The sequence below is a fragment of the Schistocerca nitens genome, chromosome 3, assembly GCF_023898315.1.
Source record: "Schistocerca nitens isolate TAMUIC-IGC-003100 chromosome 3, iqSchNite1.1, whole genome shotgun sequence".
Classification (NCBI taxonomy): domain Eukaryota; kingdom Metazoa; phylum Arthropoda; class Insecta; order Orthoptera; family Acrididae; genus Schistocerca; species Schistocerca nitens.
In genome coordinates this window covers 881,924,220-881,948,558 of record NC_064616.1, presented here as the reverse complement: position 1 = coordinate 881,948,558, position 24,339 = coordinate 881,924,220, and the positions used below count along the sequence as shown (strand labels likewise).

Below are 24,339 nucleotides of genomic sequence, written 5' to 3'. Positions count from 1 at the left end.
TTTAAACTCTCCAACATATTAGAATTTGAAATCTGTAACTCCACAAATTCTACTAAATTTTGCATATCATTTGTTTTTAATGAAATTACTCTGTCAGTAGTGTATATAGAAAAGTCAACCTGATGAAAGCATATTTGTTTTAAAATTACGTTTCTGCTAAGTTTGGTTTTTCTGTCTTTCTTTCTTGCCACCCGTAAAAAATATTATAAAATGCAGTAATTGCAAAAATATGTACTTCATCTTTTTGACAATTTGCTAAGTGTTATCTTTTTCCGTATACTACAATATACTTATAGTACAGTTATTACCACCTTAGAACAGTTGAAAGTAACACGATGTGGAAGTGCCGGGCGTGGACGACCTGAGGGAGCACTTCGTCTTGTAATAAAAACAATTCAGTAGTATAGACCAATTATGAGGCACTTACTATGTTAGGAACTGAGGAAGGGAAGACCGTACCTTCTTCTCCAAACTGTGTGACAGCTGATATTGGCACGATGAAGAGTGATATGGTATTGTCAGCTGTTTGCCAGCTTTAATCGACTGTGGCAAACTAATTGTCTTATATCATTCAGCATTAGCTACTGTTAGATTCCATAAAACAGTGGTCATGTCAAGTCCAGGGTAACAAAGAAGCAATTGATCATTTTCTTGGAAGTGCTTCATGACTGAACTATTTTGGTTGGTTCCTGCTGGAACATCCAAGCCACTGACTTGTGCTTAGTTCCTGGCTTCTTCAAATACAGAATGTCCAATGTCCAATTTCTAAACACTGTAGAAGGAGAATCACTGCTCAGAATGCTGTCAAATTTGAACAGTATATGATTGACATAGGGGGGAAACATCAAGGAACATGTTCAAAAGTACAGACACCACATCTACGTAGGCTGGAACTTAAATAGTGGCAGCACTGCTGTGGAGACACTGTGCAATGGAATCTACTATTTTCGCTGATAGCACACATTGCTGACATACCTACCTTACCTCTGAGAAAATGGACTTGCTTGTCCCACGTCACCGGCGTGTGCACAATCGAGGGAAACACAGTCAGGTCTAACCTAAAAGTGTCACTATGTCTTCGAAACAGAAACAACGGAGTTGGGTCAAGATTGAATGTGCTAGAGGTTGTACAGCATGACTGTGTCATCAAGGTCTTCAAGAGGTGTGTGGGGAATCAGCATTGTCGTGCAGAACAGTGGCACGTTTGGTAAAAGCCTTCAGTGAAGGTCGGCAAACTGCGGCAGACATGCATCGGGCAGATCGTCCTAGCGTCTCTGAAGAAGAAGTGCATGCTGTTGCTGCATTAGTGGACTGTGATCGACACCATACAATTTGTGAGCTTGCCCATGAAACCATATTAGTGCATACGACTGTACTTCGCATCCCGAAGGAACGCCAGGGCATACAAAAAATTGCATCGTGACGGGTTCCCCATGACTTGACGGAAGTGCAGAAATGGATGTGTTACAACAGTGCTCAGACACATTTGGAGCACTATGAGCGTGAAGGAGAGGCTTTCTTATGCCATATCGTAGCACTGTATGAGACTTGGGCCACATTGTACGAGCCAAAACTGAAATGCCAATCCAATGAATGGTGTCATTATAGGTCACTGCAAAAGTCGAAAGTGTGTCAGAGCCCCAGTATGGTGAAAGTTATGGTGATTCTCATGTACAGCTGTGATGGTGTTATCCTAACACATTACGTTCATCCACAGCAGACCGTCAATGCACAGTATTACTGTTTGTTTTTGGAGCATCACCTGCAACCAGCTTTGCAAAAGAAGCGGCGATACTTTCTGTGCAACCCACCCATCATTTTGCACAACAATGTGTGGGCTCATACAGCACAAGCTGTGGCTGCTCTGTTTGGTCGATGGGACTGGGAAGTACCGTACCGTCCACCATCCTTGTGACTTTGATTTGATTCTGAAGATGAAGGAACCGCCTCGTGGCATTCGCTTCCGTACTGTTCCAGAGATTCGATGGGCAGTAGACCATTCCATTCGCACCATAAACAAAACAGGCTCTGCTAACGGTATATTACGCCTTCCACGTCACTTGCAAAGGGTTCTACACAATGCTAGTGACTACTTTGAAGGACTGTAACAGGTGCAAACATGTAACACTTTTCTATCAGTTGTGAATAAATAGTTGCCACTATTTAAGTTCCAACCCTCATATAATTAAGGAAATGATGGCCCATGATCCCTGCCCAAACTCTTACAAGTTGTGGAGAGATGCCGTGAGTAATGAGGCTAATGAGCAGTGTGCTACATCAGTAGTGTGTGGTATAAGTCGAGAATTTGGGTTTGATGAGAGGCGAGCTAGGGTAGTGTGTGCAGTCATGGTGACAACTGTGTATTGATGACATAGTGGTCAGCCGTCTGAAGTAGGAGACCCAGGTTCTAATCCCAGTCCAGCATAAATTTTCAACTTGGCTCACCAAGTGAGGTGGCACAGTGGTTAGCACACTGGACTCGCATTTGGGAGGACGATGGTTCAAACTTGCGTCCGGCCATCCTGATTTAGGTTTTCCATGATTTCCCTAAATCACTTCAGGCAAATGGCGGGATTGTTCCTTTGAAAGGGCACGGCCAACTTCCTTCCCCATACTTTCCTCATCTGATGGGACCGACAAACTTGCTGTATGGTCCTCTTCCTCAACTCAACCAACCAACCAACTTGCCTCATTATATAAATCAATGCCCACTGGCAGTTACTGTCTTTAATTCCTTTGTGTTGTGATTCATAGTGGCTGCAGGATCAAAATGGTCTGTTCTTTCAAACATGTCTGAAAAAACAGACACCACATATATAATTAAGGCGATAAAGGCCAATGCTCCCTTCAGTGCAGATGCACACCAAGCTCGAACTCTTATGGGTATCAGCGAGATGTTACAAGTAGTGTGGCTAATGAGCAGGGGCACTACATTAGTAGTGTGAGGTATATGTTGAGAATTTGGGTGTGACAGGAGGTGTGTTAGGGTAGTTTGTGTAGTTGTAGTAACCACTGTGTATAGATGCCGTAGTGATCAGCACATCTGCCTAGTAAGCAGGGGACTCAGGTTCTAATCCCAGCCTGGCAAAAATTTTAAATTTCCTCCATTGATATAAGTCAGTGCCCACTGGCAGCTAATGTCTGTAATTCTTCTGTATCTCAGGTGGTCGATTACCAAAAGTTGAATGAAATTATTTGAGACATTGTTGTTCAGCTAGGACTACATAAAAATTGTAAAAAAAACTAATCCAATGAAAACCTTCAAGTGAATGTTGCATATTTTCGCAACACTGTTTCTTTAAATGCTCACTGTAAACAAACTACTTGGCCAGTTTCTGAGCTGTCATCAGTTTAACAATAACAAATGACAAATTTTAAAACAGTGGTAATGTCACTCCTCTGTAGTGCCATCTAATGGTCATTTGTAAAAACTTAAAAAAGGAAACCCTCTTAGTGCTGGAAGCTGTGGACTCCTGAAGTGTTACATCAGACTGATGAGTTATTCACCATGGAGTCTGCAGGGTTCTGTCCTTGGTCTTTTAGTATGCCCAATGTATGTCATAATCTTCCCACAGGAATGTAAATTCACCATGTCTGCTAATGGCACTAACAGGAATGTAAATTCACCATGTCTGCTAATGGCACTAGCTTTATGTTGGAAAGTATGTCGATCAAATCCAAATTTCTCAACCATTTCACAGTAAACGCTCTCATGGCAAATACTAGCGAGAGTAAGTTCATTAAATTCCACTAGAGTCAGAAAGATGTAGAATCAGTCTCAGTGGCATATAATAACCTACAGTTAACAGACAGCAGACACTTCATAGTTCCTGGGTAAGTGAAACCAACAAGTGCTGCAGCTGCTTTCGTATTAAGAATACTTTCTCACATTACAGCTCAGTCTGTAACAGAGACAGCAAATTTCACTTGGTTTTGCTTTATAACATCATATGGAGTCTTTTCAATAAAACCTCCATTCATAAAAGTATTTCTTTGTTCCGAAAATACGTAAAGTAAGCTGAAGAATTTCTTGCCACAGACTGTTCAGGCTGTTGGCTGCTTCCTTGTACATAATCCTTCATATAAGTTTTACATCTTTTTTTTTTTAAATCTCTTTGAAAATAAACCAGAAGTCCACAGTCACAATACCAGATGCAAACGTGAGAGCCATTATAATTTAAAACACTTGTCATGGTGCAAAAATGTGGCAAGTATGCTGATGCCAACATCTTCAATTTCCTTCTCACAGAGATCAAATGTCTAAGAAAACAGAAACCACATTTCACAAAAAATTAAAGCAGTTTAAGTGGGATCGTTCTTTCTGTTCTTTTAAAAAGTTTGTGAATCAAGTTTACCAGATAATTGAACATCTTAAGGAGCTCATGTTTCTGAACTGTGCGTACATAAGGTCATTTATCATTTAAGCCTTATGCTGCTTTGTATGTGTCACTACTGCATTTATGTTATTTTTTATTTTTGTACTTATTGTGTGATTTGTAATTTTATGAAGAATTTGTCTTATTACTCTATCTATATTTTTATACAACTGTATTTATTATTTAGGTTGTAAGATTACTACAGTAGCATCTTCTGTAAATGTAAGTAAATTGTGGATGTATATTATTTATCTCTTGATGAAGTGGGGTTGCTTGCATGCCTCAGTGATACAGACAGCTGTACTGTAGGTGCAACCAGAACAGAGGGTTACCTCTGGAGAGACCAGACTAGCAGGTTGTTCCTGAAGAGGGGCAGCAGCCTTTTCAGTAGTTGCAGTGACAACAGTCTGGATGATTGACGCACATGGCCTTGTAATATTAGCCAACATGCTGTGCTGGTACTGCTAACAGCTGCAAGCAAGGGGAAACTACAGCTGTGATTTTTCTTTCCTGAGGATATGCAGATGTACCGTATGGGTTAAAGATGATGGCATCTTTTTGGGTAAAGTATTCCAGAGGCAAAATAGTCTGCCATTTGGATCTCCAGGTAGGGACTACTCAGGAGGGTGTGGTCATCAGGAAAAAGAAACTGGCATTCTACAGGTCAGTGGGTTGAATGTTAAAGTCCTTAATCAAGTAAGTCGGTTACAAGGAAATGGATAGTTTGAAGTTAGATATAGTAGGAATTAGTGAAGTGCAGTGGCAGGAAGAATAGGATTTTTGGTCAGGTCAGTAGAGGGTTATCTACACCAAATCAGGTAGGGGTATTGCAGGTGTAGGCCTAATAATGAATAAGAAAATAGAACTGCAGGTAAGCTACTATGAACAGCATAATGAATGCATTATCATAGCCAGGATGGTCGTGAAGCCAACACCCGTCACAGTAATACAAATTTATATGCCAACTAGCTCCACAGAAGACGACAAGATTGAAAGATTTTATGATGAAATAAAGGAAATTATTCAAATAGTTAAGAGAGAGGAAAATTTAATTGTGATAAGTGAGTGGAATTTAGTTGTAGGGAAAGGAAGAGAAGGCAAAATAGTGGGTGAACATGGATGTGGGGTAAAGAATGAAAGAGGAAGCCATCTGGTAGCATTCTGCACACAGCGTAATTTAATCACCACTAACGCTTGGGTTAAAAATCGTGAAAGGTGGTGGTATATGTGCAACAAACCTGGAGACACTGGAAGGTTTTAGACTGATTATATAATCATAAGACAGAGATATTTAAACCAGACTTTAAACTGTAAGACTTTTCCAGAAGCAAATATAGACTCTGACTATAATTTGTTGGTTATGGATTGCAGACTAAAACTGAAGAAATTTCAAAAAACGTAGGAAATTGAGGAGATAGGATGAGAATAAGTTGAAGGAATGAGAGTTTCAGAGGAAGTATTAGGCAATGTTGGACTGAAGTGGGGGAAAAGAACAATAGAAAACGAATGGCTAGATTTGAGAGATGATGTAGTGAAGGCAGCAGAGTATCACATACATAAAAAGGCAAGATAACTGAGGAGATATTGGATTTAATTGAAAAAAAGGAAAAAAATATAAAAATGCAGCAAATGAAGCAGGCAAGGAGAATACAGACTTTATAAATATGAAATTGACAGAAAGTGCATAATGGCTAAGCAGGATTGGCTAGAGGACAAATGCAAGGCTGTAGAAGCACGCATAACTAGGGGAAAGATAGATGCTGCCCATATTGGGATCCTTGGAAGAACCAGCATGACAAAACTGATCCTCCTAGTGTGCAAGATACATGAGACTGGCGAAATATCCTCTAACTTTAGGAAAACATAATACCCCTGATTCCAAAGAAGGTAGGTGCCAACGGGTGAGAATACTACTGAATTATAAGTTTCGTAAGTCATGGCTGCAAAATATTGACTCCAATTGTTTATAAAGAATGGACAAACTGGTAAACAAATGAGGATGTACTTAACCAAATTTGGGAAAAAAGGTATTTATGGTGTAACTTGAGCAAGAGAAGGGATGGGTTGATATGACATGTCCTGAAGCATCAAGGAATTCTCAACTTGGTAATGGATGGGAGTATGGGGGGTAAAAATTGTAGAGCAAAACCAAGGCTTGAATACAGTATGCAGGTTCCAATAGTCATGCAGAAATGAAGAGACTTGTGCAGGATAGACTAGCTACATCAGACAAGTCTTCAGACCGAATATCACGACAACATTATTAGTGCTGATGTGGAACTAAGTACACGTAAAATTTTGATGTGTTCCAAATTTAGGGCAAGTAATCACTGTATGGAACATGTATCTGAGATAAGTAATATTAAATAAAAATAAGTGAAAGCTTTGAATTCTGTAGGAATAGTATTAAGAAGGTAACAAATTCAGAGAAAGAAAACAAATGATCTTTATTTATAACATCTGCATGGAAATTGTAGGAATACATTTGCAAAGGTAAAAATTGAGCTGCATGGAAGCATCTGGTTTGTGAAGTCAAAATGAAAAAGAAATGTAAATACTCACTATTAATGAAAGTAAAATTCAGTGTGTGTTCAACACACTTAATTGCAGCCTATGGCTCCTTCCTCAGAATTTGGAAAAGCAAATATATGCGTAAGTTGAGAAGGAAGGTTAAAGAATGAGAGTGAATGTTTTTTTTAAACCTAAAATTCAAAGGGTGAAAGACATAGTCAAATATGTATTTACCTTGATTGATGTTCTGCCACATATATACAAGTGAGTTTACACTCTTTCCCAAGCAGTGAACATTGGGCAGCCAGAGCTATATTCATACCCCAAGTTATCCTATTGCTTCTGTTTCATATTCAGTTCATGGTAGTTTATTTACTGGGTATCATACATGAACTGCCTACATTTTACAAAACATGTAGCATTAATAAAGTGTGTGACAAAGTAATTGTTTCTAAATGTATGCTTTTTTTCATTATACTTAACAGGTTCGGATGAATACAGTCCTTCAGTGGCAGGTGTTTAGCCCTATACCATTCACAGAGTTCCATCCTGATATTGTGTATACACCTGAAGTACAAAGACCAGTAGAACTGGACATAAACAAAAATTATGGTCATTATGATTCATATAGCAAAAGTAATCTGGCATTTTATGCAAAGGACTACCTTGCAGGTAATCACTTCTTTCATTTTATATTTTTGATAATAGATCATAACTATGAATCTAGCTTTGACACATAAATGTGTGAAACACACAGTTGTATAACCCTTTGACAATCTGTGCATGGGAATAAAATGTCTGATAGCAGAAATGTTTTGGAATGCGTATTATACTTACATTTTCTTAACAACAGCTTCTGTATCACAGATTAATTTTTGAATGGAAATAAGCTGTCACTAGGAAAACCTATATACAGAATATCCAAACACATATTTTGTTGGATTTAAGACTTCCTTGCAGACTGAACTCTGTGTGTCAGTTTTAATGGAGAGGCATAATCAAAAGGAAAAGTAGAACCCAGCACACCTCAAAGTAGTGTGACAGGGCTTCTGTTGCTCACGGTATACAGGATGATTCAAGAGGAATGTCACATAATTTGTGAAGCGATTCTACATGTTAATATAGACCGAAAGAGTCATAGGAACATGGGTCTGATTTTCGATCATTATGGAACAGGTTGAAGCCTACGCACATCCATGAAAAAATATGAAGACTAGTGTGAATATTACTTACCAAAATGCTGTGTGGATACTGTGGTGGATAGAATAATGGTGGGACAGATGACTGATCCATCCTACAAGAGAGGGATGGGGGTTCTCCAACAGATAGCAGCACTGTGACATTGCTCTGAGGCAACAGCTGCAAGAGTACCCATTGTGTAATTGTGGGTTGGATAAGTGAGCAGTCATGAGGCTGTGTGCATGTCGTGCTTGAGTGTTGTTTAACTGAGCAAGTCCATTGTGTCTGTTAATACCAACATTCCGCATACTTTCACCTATGCAGAATTCACAGACATGTACAGGTACTGTAATTTCAGTGCCCCTGCAGCTGTAACAGAATACCAGAGACGTTTCCCTGACTGACAAACCCCCTGTGCCAGGGTATTTCCCAGGGTTTTTCAAACATTTTATGAATCCGGATCACTACCCAGGTTATACATAACATCAGAATGTGAGGCCATCCAGTCAGTTGAGGAAAGGGAAGACATTATTGTAATGGCACAATGGAGTCCCACCACCACTACATGATGCATTAGCCATCAGCTCCATATTCCACAAACGTGAATGTGGCATGCGTTACATTCTGAGGGCTTGTACCCATTCTATGTGCAGCCCATTAAACATCTGCATTCAAGTGACTCAGTAAGCAAAAAAACTTTTGTGAATAGTTGGCTGTAAACAGAGACATTGTGCAGTACACTTTATTTACAGATGAGGCTACGTTTACATGCAATGGTATCATGAGCACCCACAGTTCTCATACATGGGTGATGGAGAACCCACATGACACTAGGGAAACAAGATTTCAAGTTAGGTTCTCAGTGAACATCTGGTGTGATATTATTGATGCCATGGTGATATGGCCTGTGTTCCTACCAAATTACATGACAGTCGCAACATGTGCACATTTTCTGATGGAAGCTCTACTTGTACTTTTGGAAGCCGTGACATTAGCACAACGATGGCAAATGTATCTGCAACATGATCTGTCACCGAATCACTGTACCACACAAGTATCCCAGTTTCTGAATAACACATTTCCTCAATGGTGGATTGACCATGGCGGACCCCTTAAGTGGCATGCCAGACCACCTGGCCTAACCCATTATACTTCTGTTTATGGGGATGGTTAAAGGGGGATGTGGATGCTACAAAGTTGAATACACATGAAGAACTTGTTACTCTGAAACTGTTGCCCACATCAAAGCCTGCTGAGACGATGATCGATGTGCAACACAGCGTATCCTTCAATCAGTTGACAAGTGCATTGAGATGGGTGGGAACACCTCTTGCAGGATGTATTAGTCACCTGTTCCACCATTATTTGTCCACCACAGCACCTACACAGCATTTCGGTAAGTAATATTCACACTTATCTTCATAATCATTCATGGATGTGCGTAGTCTTCAACCCATTCCAGTTCCACAATTATTGAAAATTGGACACATGTTTATAGGACTTTTTCATTTTATTTTCACATGTAGGACCACCTCACAAATTATGTGTTATTCCTCCTGAATCGCCCTGTATATAAATGTTTGGCAGATAACAACTAAGTGACTGTTTTTAGATGACACAATTTTGTACATGAGGGTGACATTGTTAGAAACTTGTTACAAAATGCGGAGAGACGTGCAGATGATCAGTGCCACATGCAAAGATTGGTAGCTGACTGTAAACATAAATAAATATACTAGACTCTCGCTAATCTGGCCATTCCTGGGTACATATGGGTGCCAGATTAGTGGAAGTGCCGGTTATTGAGTGTCTGAAATTTATTTTATTCATTTATTTTGTTTTTTATTTATTTTGAAAACATAGGAGATATAGTGTACAGTTCTTTATTAAACCGAGGGATACAATTTTAAAACATAGAGGATATATTTTATTAAATATTAAAATACATTAATTTTCAAAGAAAACTTCACCCTTGAGTGTATACTGTACATAATTATATAGTTGTATTACTCACTTTGAAACATGTCCCTAATTTTTAACTGTTGCAATGATGATAGGTGATGGTGGCATGCTTTATCATGCAACCGCTTTACAAGCATTACATCGGTACTGCATGTATCTGGTTGTTGCATAATGTACTCCAGGAAGACCTCGGCAGCTTCAGCACCAGCAGTGTGAGAAATCTTCATGCTCTCTCCTCCTGTGTCCTCTTCTTCATCACTTTCATCATTACTTTCTTGCACGCTTTTGATTATTTCTTCATCTGTTAAAGTTTGGTCCATATCACAGTTTTCCTCATTCAGCCACTTAGTAACATCGTCATCATTAATTTCTTCTCCTCCTGGAAGGTTGTGGGACATGTCAGTGTACAAAGTAATGCATAATTCTGAATTGACTGGCTCATCACTGTCACTCACTAGTAGATCCAATTCGGTATCAATGGATGGCCACAATTTTCTCCAGCTCTTCATTAAAGTAGCACTCTCCATTTTATCCCATGCTTTGACTGCTTGGAAAAAACATCATGTATGTCAATTGCTTTCCACTCCTTCAGCATAGTCTCAATAGAGTCGTTTTCAGCTTCGTTCAGCAAGGAGACGAGAAGTGAATGTCGATAGTGACGTTTAATTGATTCGAAAATTCCCTGGTCCATGGGCTGAATTAGGGCTGTCACATTGGTTGGGAGAAAGAGTGCTTGTACATGTATACCATCGGACTTTAGAGAAACATCTGAAGGATGACTGGGAGCATTGTCAATTATAAGGATAGCTTTCAGTGGAAGCTTTTTCTTTAGCTCTTTTCTCACTGCTGGTACAAACGTTTCATGGAACCACCGAGAGAATATTTGTCTGTCCATCCACACTTTCTTCTGAGCACAATACTGCACTGGTATAGTATTTATGTCAGTGTGTTGAAAACAATGTGGATGTTGGGATTTTCCAGTCATCATAAGCGGTAGTACATGACTCCCATTTGCATTACAACATGCCATTAATGTTACTCACTGTTTCTGTTGCTTGTAACCACAAGCTTCCTTCTCGTCCTTAGCAACTAATGTTTTTGAAGGGAGCATCTTGTAAAAGTCCTGTTTCATCAGCATTATACAAGGCATCAGCAGTTAAATCATCTTCTTCTTCTATAATCTTCCATATCTTGCTTACAGACTCACCCCCATCCTTATTGTTAGCTGAGCGACTTTCCCCAGTGACTGTCAGCTGCCGAATGCCATGTCATTTTTTCCAGTTTGATAGCCAATCTTCACTCTCTACAAAACAGGTTACTACCACCAAGGTTTTGTTAAATGCAGCTGCTTTTTCCTTTATAATCGGCCACTGACTGGAATTCCTTTACTGCGTTGTTGTATGAACCATCTATAAACAGCTATGTCCAGTTCTTCATTCTCACTCTTTTGCATAACCTTCCATTTTCCAAACTCAGTATCCATTTGTGTTGTAACATCTAAAACGGCTTCTGACATCAAATGTAACAGTTGTGTTACTAAGTGTGACACTTCTGTCACTAAATGTAACTGGGTTTTCTCTTTTGATGCTGTTAATTGTCAGGATGAGCATTCTAAAGCATTCTGTAAGGGTGAAAATATTAAATAAATTAACTTTTCTCTCTTAACAACATGTGGGCAGGGTGGGTTCTTCCTTGGCTCGGGTATGAGGTCGAATGAAACATCATTTTTACATAAGATAACTTTTATTGAAGATTTGTACAACTGTATCTTACGGAATATTCTGGTTCGGAGAGCGGCAGCTGTGTCGTTTGTGAAGTCTTCTGCTGCGGCAGCGGCAGCGGCGGCGGCGGCGTCTGATTACGCGTAGCGGTGTGTATCTCGTGTCGCAGTCTCGCCCAGCTGACGGGAGACGCGCAGCGCGAGGTGGCCGGTTTAATTATTGCGAGCGAAGTCGTGCGTCGGATGATACCTTGGGTGTGGCGTCCCAGTGTTTCTCTTCTCTATGCGGCCGCGTGTGTTGTGCGTCGACCAGCGGAGCGGCACGGCGGGGGAAGGCCAGTGTCCCGGACTCGAACCACGGACTCCCGCTTGCCAGTCTTCGGCTGTCAGGTCTTCATCCCAGCTCACAGGTGACTGCTGATGTGAGGCCGTCTCCTTCCCGTCCTCACGAGTCACCCGGGTACGTAAAAATCAGACTTCAAATACCTTTTAACTTCTGTCTTCTGGCGCCGTGGCTGCTGCTTGCTATTCCACTACAGCGGCGGACTTGGTGCGTCTGTGCATGATGCAGACTCTTCTTGCATGACGGTCTTCAGCACCGAAACTGACTGAAAACTACTGCTACTCTTCTTTTCTTCCTTCGTCTCTCGTCTTCGTCTCTCGTCTTCGTCTCTCGTCTTCGTCTCTCGTCTTCGTCTCTCGTCTTCGTCTCTCGTCCCCGTCTCCGTCTCCGTCCCCGTCTCCGTCTTCGTCTTCATCTCCTTCTTTGGCTCACTGCGTCTCGCGTATTTATTCACTTCAGTTTACTGGAGGTGAACGACATCACGGTCATTGCCTCGTCTGTCACGTTGAAAAGCTTCTCGAAGAATCTTCTTAACGTCGGTCATTGGCTCTTGGAATGTAGGCGAGGGCCTTTGATCACACGTGACGACTGAGAAACATGTGAGCCGGTCATTGCCTCTTCTGTCACGTTGAAAAGCTTCTCGAAGAATCTTCTTAACGTCGGTCATTGGCTCTTGGGATGTAGGCGAGGGCCTTTGCTCACATACGACAACTGAGAAACACGTGAGCCGGTCGGGCGATGCCCTGACGGCTGAATCGACAGCGCCCGCTTATGTGGAAGTTGCTGACTCCACGGTCATTGTCTCTTCTGTTCTGCTGTTCGGCCCGCTGTTTGCGAGTATGTAACTCTCTAAACTAAACCAAGTTTTTCATCTATATTCTAATTTCTAGTTCACTTTGATTTCACTAATTTATTTACTTAAGTACCACTCAACAGTGTTGAGTATTGTCGAATAACATCTTTCTTTTTAATGTCACAAACAGTAGCTCGTCCAACACTGAACTCAGCAGCAATGACTTTCTGCGAAGAACCTTGATTTAACTTATTTGAAATTTCGAGTTTCTGTTTGAGGTCTAGCATAATGTGTTTCCTTTTAAAAGACATGATTCAGCTGCAATTTCAAATACAGTATATAAAGTGTTGTTTAACTAAGTATTGTTGTACATGATAATTCATTGTGCACATGTTTTTGGATGTGTGCCAGATTACTGAGAGGCTGGACTACTGAGGGCCAGATTAGCGAGAGTCTAGTGTATAATGTAATGCATTTAAATTTATGCAAGGATCTGATATTGTGTGACAGAATGATCAGTGATCAGTCACTGGAATCATACACAATCTTCAAGTATCTAAGAGTTTCCATCCAGAGAAATTTAAGATGGAATAACCACATAAATCGTCATGGGAGTGGTAGATGCTAGTATTGGAAGAATCCTGAGGAAGTATAATTTGCACACAAGACATTCATTCAACCAATTATGAGTATTGTTTGTCAGTTTGGGATTCTTACCAAGTTGTATTAATGGAAGAAATACGCAGGATTCAAAGAAGAATTGCACAATTTGTCTTGGATTTGTTTAGTCAACTCAGTATCACGGAAGTGCTGAGTGTGTCACACAGAAGCTCAGCAGACTGCAATAGGAGACATTGCAAGAGTGATGGTGTGCATCAAGGAAAGCCTTATTCCCAAAATTCTGATTGCATGCATTACAGAATGAGTCAAGAAACATACTAGTTTCTCCACCATACATATGACATAATTATCACGATGCTAAAATTAGAGAAATTTGTGCCCATATAAAAGCGTACCAGCAGTCTTGTTTCTTTTGTGCCATACGTGAATGGAGAAAAATGAGACTTCTCACACACTGTACAGTAACTTGGGGAGTACAGATGGAGATGTAGATGGACCTCTGACCACAAAATTCTTCCATTGTTACACAGTTAGTGTATCTTGCCCCCCTGATGCTAAACGTGGAGTAATGGAGAGCTGTGAGTCTAAGTTGAACATTATAGTGGAATGAAGAATGAGTTGTGAAGTAGGACAACAGCAAAACATACAAGGCGTGGTGCAGGAACTTCCTTATTTGAAACACGTGCCACACATGGACACATGGCTGTTGCTCATTGTTGTGTGGGATGGAGTGAATTTGAGAGGGTAAAATTTCTCTCTCTCTCTCTCTCTCTCTCTCTCTCTCTCTCTCTGTGCGTGTGCGCAATATATATCCCCCTTCCCCCTCCCCCCTCCTCCCCTCCCCACTCCGAAGGTTGGTTTAGCAGCAGTCATGCAGTGGACGACGAGAGAGGAGTGCGCATCCGCTGTGGTGACATTCTTTTCGAATGGCCAGTCATCGCAACCCAGTGTGCATTTGGGGAACAGTTTAATATCACACCTGCAGGTCATGTTCCTGATCAAAAGTCTATTGTTATGTGGGTGGACACATTTATGGATACTGGTAGTGTGCAGAAAAAGAAAGCAGGACCTTCAAGAACCACCTGGACACCAGGAAATTTCGAGAAAGTAAAGCTGGTGATTTTGAATTCTTCCAAGTGATCTGGACACAAACATGTAGCTGCTCTTGCGATTTTTGATCACACAGTGAGACAAATTCTTCATGAAGAGTTAAAATTTCATCCATATAAACTGGCAGTAGTGTACATACTTAATCAGTGTGATTTTCTTTCATGAAAAAATGCATGTGAAGTCTTGATCGAAAACCTTCCTTATGATGTCCTTGTGGACATTTGGCATGAACCCCCGAGAACTTCATGAGTAGCCCCTGCATACAGAACATGTGACTATTTGGTGTGCATTAAATACAATTGGCATTATTGGCCCATGGTTCTTCAAAGAGAATAATAGGGCAGTTACAGTCACTTTTTAGCATTGTGTCATGATGACTGAGAACTTGAAGAAATGGATATGGGGACTGTTTGGCTTCAAAAAGACAGCACCATGGCTCGTATGGCACAAACATTAATGACATTCTTGCAAGAACACAACCCTGACTGTCTCATTTCTTTGAATGTCAATTTTCAGTGGCCAGCGCACTCACCAAATTTAACCCACCTGTGACTTTTTCTTATGGGATTATCTTATATCCTTGGTGTGCACCAGTCGTCAACAGACCCTGGGTGAGCTGTGGGACAATATTTGTGCTGCTATTGCCAACATAGGTGCAGACATGTTGGACAAAGTTGACTGAAACTGCCAATTTACACTCTCCAAATGCATTGGGCAGAATGGAGGCCACCTTCTAGATATCATTTTCAAAATAAATAAAACTTTAAATGTACCTCTATGTAAAGAAAAGGAAATTAAATTGATATCAGCAATGCTTCCTGTTTTATGATTTTTTTAAACAAGGAAGTTCTCATGTTGCACCCTGTACTTTATGCATAAGCACAGCGGAGGGAAGAGGAATGTGCTTGAGTATTGAGGCAGTATCTAAATTTAATCTTAAGTGCATCAGAGTTAATTGAGCACAGGAGAAGAACGAAAGAGAGCAGTCACTACTAACCATCCAGAATGTGTGTTATATGCCCTAGGAAAACTTGTTAATTTATATATTTGTGAAACAGGGCCAATTTTATGCTATACATTTAACTTTTCCCAAGAGAAGATTTTTAAAAAATTGTATCCATCCATGAATCTTAAGTAGCAAGAAAAATACAAAATTTGTTAATTTATTTACAATTGTCTCTACATCCATGTAAGACTATAAAAACTTGGCTTAAGTGTGATTTAATTTTCTGTATTATGTTACCTCAGTATCTACTTCTTACTGAACAGAAAAAGGAGAAAAGTATACAAAAATTAGATGATAGCTAGGAGGTTCAACATTGTTCTCACAATTTTTTCCACCAATCCCACAAGGTTCAGTGAATAAATGTTTGTGACTGTGAAGTACTGTGGATGCAGGGGCATTACTGTACAATGATTGTGACAGATAGTTACAACTGCATATAGCAATACAACAATTAATGCAGGAAAGACAATTTGGTTGTGCTTATTGCACAACTGAAGTTGTGTAAACATTCTGGACACTGCTACAGCTACCTGTAACTTAACAATCTCTGAATGCTGCTGAAGTAACTGTACCAATCATTGCTCTCTGAAATAAAGAAGTTGGCTGCAATTGGTTTTGTTGTTGCTCTCATGTCACCAAGTTAGTGTGTTTGCTCCGTGCTCCTCTGTTCGGCTATTCATAATGCTCTATACTATTTCACTATAACTGTATCCCAGTTTACATTTAAAACCTCAGAGTTGAACATATTATGTAACATATATAATCAGTATATTATGTTGATTCTTATCAAAAGATGCTCATCTGAATTATCAACACTAAAATGTTTAGAAGGTTATATTTAGTAATCTTGCATCTTTTCTAGAAAGTTAGGGAAGTCATATAATGATCAAATACAGAAGAGTCCATTCTCACATGAAAATGTATGTGCACTTTTTCCAACTGATTGTGAATTCATAGTATGGTGAAATTCTTCTAGTGTGTGGTTTAGTTTGTGAGCGTTCGTCTCAAAATACTCTGGTAATCAGTGTACTAAAACATAAACTGATGAGCCTAAACATTGAGACCACTGCCCATCTGTAATTGAATGCCATCTCGTGGTGTTGCACGCATGTCAAGCTGTAAGAAAAATATATATTCGAATGGGAAATCATTCCAGCAACAACACACGCTGCAATTTTGAAATTCACTGCCATAAGTGACTTTGAAAACAGGCAGATTGTTACGACCAGGTGCCTGGTAATGAACATCTCAGAAATAGAGAAGCTGATTGGCTGTTTGCATACTACTGTTGTGAGCACCTGTGGAAAGAAGTTGAATGACAGTGAAACCACACATAGGTAGCAAGGTGTTGGATGTCTATGCATCATCACAGGATGTGGAGGTTGGAGGCTTGCCTACTATGTAAAGCAACATAGGCAATGATCTGTGGCAGATCTGATGACAGAGTACAGTGCTGATGCAAGCACATGTGTTCTGCAGTGCACGCTGTTGAACACAGTACACTGCAGTATTCAACACCTACATCTTCCCATGTTGATCCGATGACAATGGAATGGACCCAGGATAATTGAGATGGGACCATAGATTAATGGAAACATGTTGCCTGTTCAGATGAACTGCATTTCCTGCTGCACCAGGTCAGTGGTCATGTCCAGGTACATCATCATACTTGTGAATGGCTGCTCGAAATATGTACTTCGTCACAGTTGCAGGTAAGTGAGGGCAGTATTATACTATGGGGGACATTCATCTGGGCTTCCATGGGACCTGTGGGTAGTAACCAAAGCCACCATGACAGTTGTGGATTATGTGAACATTATTGCAGACCTTCATCCCCTCATGCTTGATCTTTTCCCCAATGTGGATCGCTTCTTCCAGCAAGCCACCTGTCCCTGTCATAAGCCCATAATTGTGCTACAATGGTTTTAGGAACACGGTTGTGAACTCACATTAATATAATGGATCAGATTCACGTGATCTGAACCCAGTGGAACATGTAGGATACTATTGGGCATATGCCCTGTTCCCACAAACCACCATCCTGTAATTAACGAGTTCTGCATGAGCTGTGCATAGACATCTAGCACCATGTGCCTTCAGAATCCATGCCACTTAGATTAACTGCTGTATTGCATTCCAAAGATGGACCAACACACTAATAAGCAAATGGTCTTGATTTTTTGGCTTATCAGTTTAGATATGTATTGGTAATCACCTGGAAGTACTTATAATTATCATACATAAGGTACTTCAAAAGGAAACTGACATACTGAAAGATGATAGCATGGGCCATTCTGAAGGAAAACCTGCAATACAAACTATAGTTTCTCATTAACTCCTGAGACATGTAGACAAATACTTTTTTCCTAATCTGAGCATCTGTGTATATACTTCATTAATGTGCACACAGGCTTTTAAACACAAGCAAGAAATCCTTTACTTGTTTGCACATTGTGTCTGTGGCAAACCAAATGAACTTTAATCAGATTGAGAAATGCTGTATGTTTGTCGGGCACACAATACTGTCAGCACAACCAATCTGTGAGATAAGAGAGAAGTCTCATTACATACAGTATCACTGGTTATTGTAAAAATCTTCCAGTCGTTGTTTTAAAAGAACATACTTCAAATATACCAGAAACAGATTCTACAAGAACAGAAGATGCCATGTTGTGATAAAGATGGTTGTCCACTACACTTAGATAGATAACATGATTGCCAGTCATACTGAACAGCATTTTAGGTTAGAAACGTCACCTAAAATTATTATCCACCATAGTGTAGGAGTCACCTTCACCTGTTTGTCCATTTAAGTGGCCAAAATAACAAAAATTATGAGTTTCAACAAGCCTACTGATAATGAAATGTGTATTTATTTGAAGGTTTGTGTTCAGAATGGTCATCTCTTTATACATGCCTTTTCCTACTGGATCATTCTGCAGCCCATTTCTCAGTTATAGATAACTGACATCAATTATTATCTTATATTAGGGGGACTGGAAAGTAATGTCATTTTTATACATTACATTAAAACAGAGAAATCATTAACATGGTTTTATTTTTAGCCAGAAATGTAATCACCTTCATTATTCAGTACCTTTTGCCATCTAGTGTGGAAATTTTCAATGCCAGATCGATAAAAATCAATTGGGTTTTGAGGAAAATATGTGAAGGGCTTATTTCAATAGTGGTACAAGTCCATTACCTCCACTTTTCTGCCTATAATGCTTCTGAAATTAATAATCCAAAAAAAAAGAAAGAAAGAAAGGTTCATCTCTAGCAAGAAGCCATATGCTTGAATATTTCTGGTATCTCAACTGCAGATTTTTCAGCACTCATTTAACTTTAGGACTCTGTATCTCAATATGAAGAAAAATGGACTTGTACCACTATTGAAATAAGCCCTTCATATGGAGGTGGCATTTTGGATCTCATCCACAGTTTCACATTTTCTTGCCACTTAGAAAGTATTGTAGCAATCAGAATAAATGAAAATCTGATGGCCCAATATCGGGCAGGTATGATGGGTGAGGCAATACCTCCCACCCCAATTCATTAATTGTTTTTCCTGGGTTCGTCTTGTGCAGTGCCAATCTATTATTGTGTTGCAGAATAACACCTTTTCTGTTGAAAATCACTGGGCATATTTCAGTTGAAGATCGATTTACTCGATCCAGTTGTTGACAGTAAAGTTCTTCATTCACTGTTGATCCAGCTTTCAGCACTTCAAAACAAACAACCCTTTGAATACTCCACCAAACACACAAAAGTGCCTTTTTGGGGAGTAAACCTGGACTAGTTGTACATTGTGGTAATTCATTCAGAGAGAACCACTGCCTGTTGCATTTTAGATTATCATAGATGACCTATTTTTCATCTCCAGTGAACAAGCAATTTAAAAAAAGAGAAAAAAGAAAAAGAAAAAAAAAAGCTTCCGTATTGTACCGCCGAAGCAATAAATTGTATGTGGTGTATCAGTTAGCGTTGTTTGTCGTTACCAATCTGCTGCAAGTGTTCTTGGATGCACAATCAAGGTTGGTTAAGAGCGTTTAACATTCAATTGATTGTCTGACCGGATTTGCTTCCACTTCTGCGCTTAATATGTCACTGTCTAAAGTTGTTGGTCTTCCTCCTTGTCAGATTTTTCAGCACTCATTTAACTTTAGGGCTCTGTATCTCAATATGAAGAAAAATGGACTTGTACATATAAACATTACCAGATTTGAATTTAGAAAACCACCTTTGGTATTTACAAATGTCTTGGATAAACATCACAAATGTTTTGTGGTAGCAACTGTTGTATTACTACCCTTGTGAAACTCAAAAAGCATAGACTGCTGTATATTTACGTCTTCAGGTATTTGGCTGATCATTTCACCATAAACTGCACAAAAATTTAAGATTTAATTATTTACAAGGAAAAAAAGTCAATCAAACCGTAAAATGTCTATGGAATGACTTTGAAGTACACAATGAGGTGATAAATGACAAACGAATATTGATATGTGCAAAAATGATATTAGTAGCTGATGACTTATTATATGACTTTTAACATATATGAGAGCACGAGAAATTTTTTTGGCTTGGTCCATTGATATTAATGATTGTTTTTGTTGGTATATGTTGAACAATAATGTAAGTAAAATTCCAACATGATCTGTGCAATACTTGCGTTTATATGGCTTTTAAAAGTAGTATGTGTTTTGTTCAAATCAAGACATTAGAAGATCGGACCATTATGAAATTATTTGTTTTGGATAGGGTCAACATTTGATACAAAAAATTAAACACCACTCAAAGCACTATGTGTAAAAGTAGTGCCAAAAATGTTTGTATGTTATGATTAGTTTTTTTGTTTCTGGGATGCTAAAGGGTGAAACAATAATTGGCAAATATTACGCAAGTCTTCTGGGAAATTTGAAGGCAAATACACAAGAAGTGTCTTAGATTTCACTAAGACATTTTACTTGCCCACAATATTCAGCAGATTTGGTATTTATTCCAACACCTAAACAATTTTATGGCTGGTAAATGTCAAATGAAGAGATTGTGGCAGTTATAAGTGGGTGTTTTGCAGACTTTCCATGACTACCTCGTTGGATTAACGTTGGACAAAATGCACCAAGTAACGTTAAGACACTGAACTTGCATTTGGGTGAAGCAAGATTCCAGTCCTCATCCAGATTTAGGTTTTCTCTTACTCTTCAAAACTGATAAATTCCAAGGCCAGGATGATTCACTTGAAAAGGATACACCAGATATCATAGCCCATTCTCACCATATCTGAGGTTGTGATCTATCTCTGATAACCTCAAACCCTAAGCTTTCTTCTTTCCTGTTTTGGACAAAATTGCATTGCCCTAAACAGGATTACATGAAAGAAGTTGTGGATTTTCACCTAAAAACAGTCTTTAATGCCAGACCATGAAATTTTATCCTTGCCATGTAGCAGGCATTTGCTACATTTGAAAAGAAGTAATTGTAAAATGAATTTAATCAGTTAACAGAACAACTAAATTTATTATTATGATTAATGTCTTCAAAATCTACAGTAACATAAAACAATTGTCATAATTTCTGAGATTTATTTGCCATGATTGATCAGTAGTGTATTTAGAAGTTTCCAACTAAGTTGACAATTTTCTTTTTGTGTGCAGTATTTTAATGACTGCCAGTTGAGGAGCTACTTGATTAAGAAGTAGCGACACAGGTCACGAAAACTGACAGTGGCCAGGAGAGTGATGCACTGACCAATGCCCCTCTGTATCCGCATCCTATGGGATGAGGATGACCAGTCAGTACTATTGGGCCTACATAACCTTTTTGGACTCTGTGTGTGTGTGTGTGTGTGTGTGTGTGTGTGTGTGTGTGTGTGTGTGTGTGTGTGTGTGTCTGAACAGCAACTGTTGCATAAGGAATGTTTTATAGACTGTTGTATTGCATTCCCGCAGACAAATCCACAGGCTATATTTCTGCAGAGCAACGTCTAGCCACATGTAACGAGAAATGTACAAGCCTATTCTGAAGAATGGAGGGAAACACCAATTCCCTGGAATGCACATTACATCTGCTATATCACACATCAAAATAACTGGGATATATTTAGTCAGCAACTTGTTTCTTAACCCTTTAACTGCTCTGGACGTGTTAATGCGCGCACCTTTGAACCTGTCCCTGTGTGCTTTGAACGTGTTTACGCCCACCACCAGTCCTTCTACCTGATACTCTGTGTCTACGCGTAGACACATTCAGAGTACCAGGTAGAAGGACTGGTGGCACGCGTAAACATGTTCAGAGCACACAGGGACAAGTATGAAGGTGCATGCGTTAACACGTCTAGAGCAGTTAACGGGTTAATTGTCCACCATTGACTGTTGTTGTTGGTACTTTGTGGACTCACATAAAACTGTGTAGAGGGAGATTGCCCTGGGAACAAATCTAGCCCCCACCCCTTTTGATTCCGTGCTACAATTGTTATAGGATGAATTCTCAGAGTTTTTTATTTATTATTATTTATTGGTTTCAGGCAAAGCCCATTTCACCAAATTCATATGCTCAAAGTTGTAGATCATCTACAGTCCTGTGTCCTTATTTTTTGTGTGTTGACATGAACCTAATCTGTGATATAAATTTCATTTCTGTGACACACATCCTTCTTGACATTGCAATTTTTACAAAAGTTAATGTATTCACAAATACATTAACTGGTTGCCTGACGGTCAAATCCTAATTGTCTTAAATAACAGGGGTCTTATTGTGGTTATTAGGCATTTGTTTTCTTAAAATTATTTTTCTCACAATATTTTAGAGATAATATGTGCGAGTAAAGTTCTTGTTGGTAATGTGGTGAGCAGTTTAGTGGCTTCAGTCTGTCAAGGTGTAGAAAATTTTCCTTGTGTTGCCATATGCAAATTTTTAATTTACAACATAGATTGCAGTTTTGAGTTTGTTTATATTTGCAATGCATTTACTGTACTAAAACTCACATGCCGATGTTTGTAATATGTCAGTCACTGTTTCGTAAATTCTTTAAAAACTAACCTTTTGTTTTTTATATTGCAGTTCGCAGACAAGTGGAACATATCATTCCAACCGTGCAAAATGATCGTGATATCAACTCACTTGTAACTACAAGAAATCGTACTTTCGTTGGATCAGATTTTAGTTATGGCTGTTCTATAAATTCATTGTATTCTATGTTTGTTTGTGCAAGCAACTGTCACGTTCTTCGTGCTGTGGAGCCTGGCCTCAGAATAAGGCACAGAGAAAGAAACTGTTCAGTACTTTATGGATTACAGCTATTGCAGGATTGTGAGCAGCAGAGAACTTTTAATTTAGGACATAGGAGCCAATTAGCACATGCTATACTCGAATATAAGACAGGTCACACATTATAAAGCATACTATCTTTTATATATTCTTGTATGTATAAAGGCTTGTGATATGAATATGTGTAAAAGAGTTAATGGATGTTGTTGAACAGAACTTGGATGCTGCTTTTTGCTTGAAAATAACATAATCTGTTGCAAGACTTTAATTAAGTTTGACTGCCTGATTGTGTTTTCAGAATTATTTACTTTATTGTATTACTAATTAGCAGCATAGAATAATTAATACATTTTTTCTGTCTCTGTGGTGTCTCTCTTCTCTCTATTATGTGTTAGCTCATCCTTTCTGAATTTCTCCTTCTTTCCGTCACAGCTTTCTCACTGTACAGAGACTGTACTTAGAGATTATTAGGCTATTACCCTGTCTCACTCCCTTCTCAAGCAGTGCTTCCCTCTCATTCCTCTCAACTCTTATATGGGCCACCTGGTTTCTCTACAGTTTGTAAATAAATTTGTGCTCCCTGAAGTTTATGCCTGATACCTTGCAAAATTTAAAGAGTGCATTCCATTCAACATTGTCAAAAGCTTTATACAAATCTACAATACTGTAAACATAGGTTTTCCTTCCCTTAACCCATCTTCCAAGAGAAGTCGTAGGGTCAGTGTTGCCATGAGTGTTCTACCATTTCTTCAAAACCCAAACTGATTGTCTCCTAGGTTGGCTTCTACCAGTTTTCCTACTTTGCTGTAAGTAATTCGTGTCAGTATTTTAGGGCCTTGTTCCAGCTTAAATCTTTTATTGCTTTGTCAGACTCTTCTTTCCTTTCTTTTTGGTGCATCATATTTCTGTATCTCTTCTTCATCTATGCCCTCCTCCCTTTCTATAATATTGCCTTCGAGCCCAGTTCCTTTTTATAGCCCCTCTATATAGTCCTTTCACCTTTCAGCTTTCCCTTCTTTGCTTAGTACTTGTTTTCCATCTGAGCTTTCCTTTCAGTGTAATTTTGTAGATGTTTGTCTAATTTTTCACCTGCTTCATTTGCTCCATTTTTATTTTTTATCTCTTCATTAATTAAATTAAATATATTCTGTGATATCGAGGGGTTTCTACTAGGCCTTGTCTGTTTACCTATTTGATCCTTTGTTGCCTTCACTATTTCATCTCACATAGCTGCCCATTCATCTTCTGCAGTATTCCTTTCAGGTTTTCGAGTCATTTGTTGCCTAATGCTCCATCTGAAACTCTCAACAACCTCTCATTCTTTCAACTTACCTAGATCCCATCTCCTTAATTTCCTACCTTTTTTGCAGATTCTTTGCATTTAATCTACAGTTCACAACCAGTAAATTATGGTCAGTTACCATATCTGCTGATGGAAGTGCTTCACAG

General features: G+C 39.2%; 1 protein-coding gene across 1 annotated transcript in view; it reads left to right on the top strand.

The window, feature by feature from the left end:
- Window positions 1–23,158, top strand: part of LOC126248926 (chondroitin sulfate synthase 2) — a 125,088-nt gene extending 101,930 nt beyond the window's left edge. The window contains exons 8-9 of the mRNA XM_049950428.1: window positions 7,373–7,559; window positions 22,684–23,158. Coding sequence (XP_049806385.1) covers window positions 7,373–7,559; window positions 22,684–23,018 — 522 coding nt within the window. The 3' untranslated portion in view covers window positions 23,019–23,158. The remainder of the gene's footprint in view (window positions 1–7,372; window positions 7,560–22,683) is intronic.
- Window positions 23,159–24,339: the final 1,181 nt, after the last annotated feature.